This window comes from Octopus bimaculoides, chromosome 2 (genome assembly GCF_001194135.2).
Source record: "Octopus bimaculoides isolate UCB-OBI-ISO-001 chromosome 2, ASM119413v2, whole genome shotgun sequence".
In the NCBI taxonomy this organism is placed as follows: domain Eukaryota; kingdom Metazoa; phylum Mollusca; class Cephalopoda; order Octopoda; family Octopodidae; genus Octopus; species Octopus bimaculoides.
In genome coordinates, this window is record NC_068982.1 from 191,676,946 (window position 1) to 191,683,495 (window position 6,550).

At 40.4% G+C, this 6,550-nt stretch overlaps 1 protein-coding gene across 4 annotated transcripts in view; it reads right to left on the minus strand.

Moving 5' to 3' along the window:
- Positions 1-6,550, minus strand: part of LOC106879915 (E3 ubiquitin-protein ligase XIAP) — a 39,245-nt gene that overhangs the window by 8,553 nt on the left and 24,142 nt on the right. For all 4 annotated transcript variants that reach the window (XM_014929667.2, XM_014929665.2, XM_014929668.2 and 1 more), the window contains exon 3: positions 1,736-1,884. In XM_014929667.2, coding sequence (XP_014785153.1) covers positions 1,736-1,884 — 149 coding nt within the window. The remainder of the gene's footprint in view (positions 1-1,735; positions 1,885-6,550) is intronic.

Consider the following 6,550-nt stretch of genomic DNA (forward strand, 5'->3'; position numbering starts at 1 on the left):
GAGAGAGAGAAGAGGGGGAGAGAGAGAGAAGAGGGGGAGAGAGAGAGAAGAGGGGAGAGAGAGAAGAGGGGTGAGAGAGAGAAGAGGAGGGGGAGAGAAGAGGGGGAGAGAAAAAAGGAGAAAGAGAAGAGGGGGAGAGAGAGAAGAGGGGAGAGAAAGTAAAAAAAAAGACCCAGCAAGCCAACTGAGATTGTAGCCTTGGCCTGTGGCAGTGTTGCATAATCAACCCATTTCAGAATATTCTTCAATCGTCGGGCAATATGCTTTGCTTGTGAAGACCTGTTGAGTCACGTGAAACCATTCTCATGGCCGATGCCATTACCACCTGACTGGCACCTGTGCTGGTGGCACATAAAAAGCACCATTCAAGCGTGGTCAATGCCAGTGCCACTGGACTGGCTCCCGTGCCGGTGGCACGTAAAAAGCAAGCACTACACTCTCAGAGTGGTTGGCATTAGGAAGGGCATCCAGCTGTAGAAACTCTGCCAAATTAGATTGCAGCCTGGTGTTACCATCCGGTTCCACCAGTCCTCAATCAAACTGTCAAACCCATGCCAGCCTGGAAAGTGGACATTAAACGATGATGATGATGTCTCTTATTTAAATATTTATAGTTATTACTTTGACTACAGATTGTATTCTCACTGCTAAATTCATTTTTACCAGACCAAACGGTTAAGTTACTGTTCAATCTAGCCTTATGTTCATTAATATCATACCCATGCGATTTAATCAAGTCATTGCATTGGTTAATATCGCTAGAACCTCCTAGTACTACCTTATATTCAGATTAATCATCACCTGGTAGCTAATTTACTAATTTATTACCATAGGTTGCCTTATCAGCCATAGGGGAGTGAACAAATCTTTGGCTTGTAACCTGCCTTAGACATAGAGTTATAATAATAAGCATATCTATTAAATACAGCCACATGAGCAGAAGATTGTGTTATCCTTTCAGATATACTCTTTACCAATGATTTTATTATACAGGTAGGATGATTGGATAGTCTATTAACATATGAAATAATTTCATCAGGCTTCCTATAGGGGTGGTGCAAACCAGATTTAATGTCTAGGGTTACATCTAAGAAAATAACCACCTTAGTATTATATTCAAAAGTTAATTCAACATTATAATTTGTAATAAATTTTCTGAGTTTCCTAAGTGTCCTTACTGAGACTACTATTATCATAGATAACAAATAAAGGTTCATCCCTGTACAAAGCACCATGAAGATTAGGGAATATATCCTTGAGATAGTGTAAAAGGTAGATACTAATGAGATCAGTGTCCTGGACCAAGTTGCAAGATCCCATGCCCAATAACAAAATTGTTGGGGGTGTCACATCTTGTCCATAGTTTACCCTCAAACTCAATAATAGTCTTCCAAGCAAATGTGTGTGTGTGTGTGTGTGTGTGTGTGTGTGTGTGTGTCTCTCTCTCTCTCTCTCCCACCACTGCTTCACAACCAGTGTTGGTGTATTTAGATGCCTGTAATTTAGCAATTCATCAAAAAAAACATCAGCCTAAGTACCAGGCTTAAAAAACAAAGGTGCTGGGGTCAATTCATTCATATAAAGGCTCTTCATGGCTGTGCCCAGCATGGCCATAATCTAATGATAGAAACAAAAGATAAAATATAAAAGCCATCATTATTTTAAATTTAACAAGGTTTCAATGAGAAAAATTAACCTCAACACCAGAAGGCAATGAACTCGAAAGAAAGCTTACCTGACGAGACAAATAGCAATTGTGTCTTTCCTTAACAAAGGAACACTGATCCCGTTTATATTTCTTGTGTTCATCCCAAGCATTGTCAGTAGCTTCCCATTGGTCAAGTTTCAATCCACAATTGAAACACTGGACACGATCAGAAGGACCTACAAGAAATGAGCAAAATAGTTTTGGCAACAGACAGTTCTCAAGAACATTGAATGGATTGAACCACAAAGAGAAGAGTCTTAGGGGTTAAGAGATAATCTCTTTGAGAGTGGGTAACTAGGATCATACAGGAACGCTGCACTGCGAGGACCCTTTAGAAGATTCCTTTGGAATTCTCTGCCAGGGACTTTGCTTGAAGAAACTGAGGTGACATTAGTATCAGTTGATTAAAATGACCTCAGTACAACACTGGTACCCTTAGTTCATGGACCCTGGAAGAAGAGGTAAAATTGACCTCGGTAGGGTTTGAATACTGAACAGAACAGACCGAAACTGAGAACTACAAGGAATTTGGTCTAACAATAGAAGAGTGAAGGAGGGATACAATGGAAGGCATGTTGAGAAAGCCAGATTTTCACCAAGGAAGCAATTACTGGTAGAAAAGAGAGGGAGAACATCAAAGAAGAAGAAGGGAAGTGAAACATGGCAGACACAATGTGAAGATGTGAGACGTTTCCTTTTGAATGTCAGGTTGTGTAGAAGAAAGAATAAAAATGGAGTTGGGGAGAAGTTTGTATGGAATGGTAACAACACTGTTGCTGTCATTGAAAGAGGTAATGATACAAGGCATATCTGCAGAGTTTGATGGCAGATTGCTACAGCTGGCCAAACCCTTTGTATGTCACTCATTAACTTTGCAATGATAAAAGTAAAAGTCAAATTCAGCAGAAATTTAACTCAGATCAAAAGCATCCAGTTTGTGGGTTGGGTTCAGTTCCTCTCCCGCCTCTCCCCCCAGTCACCACAACTCCGCTCCAAACTGATTCAAAATATTGGTTTCAAATTTTGACACAAGGCCAGCAATCTCAGGGAAGAGGGTAAGTTGATTACATTGAGCCTAGTGCCAGGCAAAGTCAGCCTGGACTAGAAACGAAGACAGATGAAATGCTCTCCCTTGGCTTGCCAGGTCTTCTCCAAAAGGCTCAGTCACTTAGAATTGTCTCTGTGAGGCCCAACATTCGAAGGTCATTGCGTCACCACCTCATCCCATGTGCTTTACTTCTTCCACAGGTTCCCTCAACTCCTAGGGTGTAACACTTCTTCACACAGCTGTCCTCGTCCATATGCAACACATGACCATATCAGCACAGTCATCTCTCTTGCACACCACAACTGATACTTCTTATGCCCAACTTTTCTCTCAGGACGCTTACACTCTGTCGTGTATGCACACTCACATTGCACACCCAGCAGAACATACTAGAACTTCATTTCTTTCAAACCTTTGTTGCAGCTAATTTGGGAAATAATGAAGAATAATAACGGTCATTGTTAAGGGGTTTGCAACATAAATTCACGGGATATTTTGAGGGGAGATTTTCATTAAGACCTCTTGAAAACAAGAAGTTTGTGACATAGAATGAAGGATGGTGTGAGGTAGGCTGCTGAGATGAAAACCCTGTTAAGGACACCTCCCTGTCCTCCTCACCAGCCTTAGACATTGAATTCTTCTCTCCTGACTCAGATATTGAAAAAAAAGTAAAAGAAGCTGCAACAATTATAAGTAAGGAATACTTAAATATGGGGAGAGGCCAGGAGTGTCAACAGTTGATATCTCAACAGCATCACCTCCATGGCCACCACCACCACCACCATACAGTTTTGCCATATATGTGTCAATGAAATTTTGGAAAATGAAGACCATCAAGTGAGCCAAACATTAAAACTGTTCTTTCAGTCATGACCATCATGTTAATATGTTTTCCAAGTATCATGTTACTCAAGGCCACATGACACCCCAATTGAGAGAAGTGGACTGTTCCACCAAATAAACAAGGGACAGACACAATGAGGTACACGGTTCAGGTCAGTCATGCAGATGACGAAATACGTTGTTATAATGCGACACATTTCAGTGTCGTGCAAGACAAAACATATATGAATTGGGGGGGGGGGGATGTCATTATGACGTGTGTGATTGAAGCTCATTTTGACTGCTGTTTTAGTAAGATCAGCAATCACAAAGTGGCTTCCTTACATGCTTCTAATCTGTAACCACTAAAGAGCCCTTAACAGATACATAGATATATCCATATATATATATATATATGGCAAGAAAGAGAGGAATGATAGAAAATGGAATGAACAACATTTAAAATCTCTACAATTGTTTCAACACATTTTTACACCTTCAGTATATTGGTGAGATGTTGTGTAGTCATTAGCATGCATCCAGAGTGTACAATGCACCTCCTCAGGTGATTGTTTAAATCAGTCCTTCATTAGATTCAGTGTGAGAATGCATACCCAAAGCTATGTGTCAGTAACATCTAATGTTTACAGAGGTTGCCAACCTACCTCTCTTCTCAACCATTTCTCCTATCTCGACCCCCACCCCAACCACACACTCTTTTAAACTTTATAACATCTTATGCACCCAGTAATCTGAGGTACCACCTAGATACCCTTATTACCACTATCTTTTTTTTAAATTCTTCTAATTCATTCTCAATCTCTTCTAAATGGGGGAAGCCATGCAGCCCCCTCTGCAACATTAACCTGCTCTACCTCTTCCCTCAACCCCTATTTAACGTGAGTTTGTATCTCCCACCCATTCCGCAGGCTTTGTAGGCTTACCAGATCAACATGACCTAATTAGTGCTGGTGGCACGAGGAAGGGCTCCCCGTCCACCTCTATAAAGGGGTTGACGTTTGCAAGAAGGGCATTCCAGCCATAGAAACCCTAACAGACATAGCAGCATGGTGCAGTCCTTGGACTCATAGGTCCCTGTCAAACCGTCCAACCCATACCAGCATGGAAAGCGGACGTTAAACGATGATGATGATGATGATATATATATATATACACACACACACACACACATACACACTGATCTTGAAACAAACCCTTCCCCCCCCACACACTACAATCTGGCACCCAGCTATTTCTGTCATTCCATCATCTACATCCCCTTCCTACCCAATATTTACCATTCCACCTGTAAACCAGCAATTATACCTTCCACTCAATTATGTAATCTCTCACCAGACTTAATTCTAAATTCCTAACCAAATACCTCAAGGTAATTTCTGCTCCGGTTAAAATAGCAATGCAGCCAGCCAGCCAGCCAGCCAGCCCAACAAGATTAACTTGTAGGCAGTCATTAAGTCTGCTAGAAACAGCAACTAATCTCCTTCAATTCATACCCTACTGTCTTGAAAAGAGATGAATAACTAAGACAATCAACCTCAGTGGTTCTCAACTCCAATGGTTCCAAGGGCCGCATGCAGCCTTGACAGTCTTCTCCCAATGAATAAATTTTTCTTTAATAAAACCTGTTTTATTGTGGTCCCCAAAAAGTTCCAGATTCGGGATCTGATCAGAGCATCAAAAAAAAAAAAAAACAGTTGACAACCACTGAACTAGTTCCAGATAGACGATGATGGCCAATAAAAAGGTAGAGTAATGGGAGGCATGGCTGAAACCTATCTGACCACAGGCCAACTCCTGCTCACTCAGGGCCGACCTGGCTTTAAACCTTTAACATTGATTATTTTGTCAAATGTAAGGATTATTTATTAATATTGTTCTGAATTAATCCTACATTATCTTGTAACTTCAAGATTTTGGTGATTGATTATTTTTAGAATGACTTTGTAGGGTAGAGGCCAGAACTGGCCAGTCTGAACACACAACAGGTAAAATACCTGGGTTGGATATAGCTAGTTTAAAGCAAAAGGGATAGACATGTGAAGATGTTATCTGGCCATTGAAAATCCCTATGAAAATGACCGTTAAACAAAGGGAAATTATTGTGTGATTGACTGTTATTAAGACAAAACAGCTATTAGAATGACCACTAAGTAAGGGGAAGGAGTAAAGGTAAGGGAGTAAAAAGGTCCATAGCGATCGCGTAAGTGCACCAATCCATACATGTTCCTATATGTATATACTCATCCACCCTCGCTTGAAACACACACATGCTCACCCACACATTCGCCAAATATATATACACACACACACACACACACACAGATATATATACACATATATATAGCCGCATACACGGGTATACCCGCATACACACCCACACACACGCACACAACATGCCTGCACCCATACATACGCGCGCGCAAAAAAGGTCCAGACACATGTAAATATACACACATGCTCAAGAAAAAAACACAGGGCTAAAAGTAAACTACAGAAAAAGGTGTGAAAAAGCTATAAGGGCAAAACGCATCTATATGCGCATATTCTCACATACACGCACATACATCTATACACGCACGTACCCGCACACATAAGGTTTCAGGTACGCGTCTATAGACGCACAGGAAAAAACAAAAAAATACACAGGGTGGAGGGGGGGAAAAATATGTGTGAAAAATATACAAAACATTATCTCTATAAATATATAAAAAATATATAAGAAATCTAAGTAAAAAGTATAGAGAGATAAAAAAAAACTTGTACATAGATACAATATAGAAAGCAAGTCCTATCAGTAAACATTAGTAAAAGAATTTCTAGCCTCTCCTCTGATAGGGACATTTTTAATAGTGTTGCCCCAGTATATAATAAGGCTCTAAAAGATAGTGGTTTTAACGAGGAAATAACCTATACACCTGCCACCAGTCCAGTAATAAAGAAAAGGAAACATA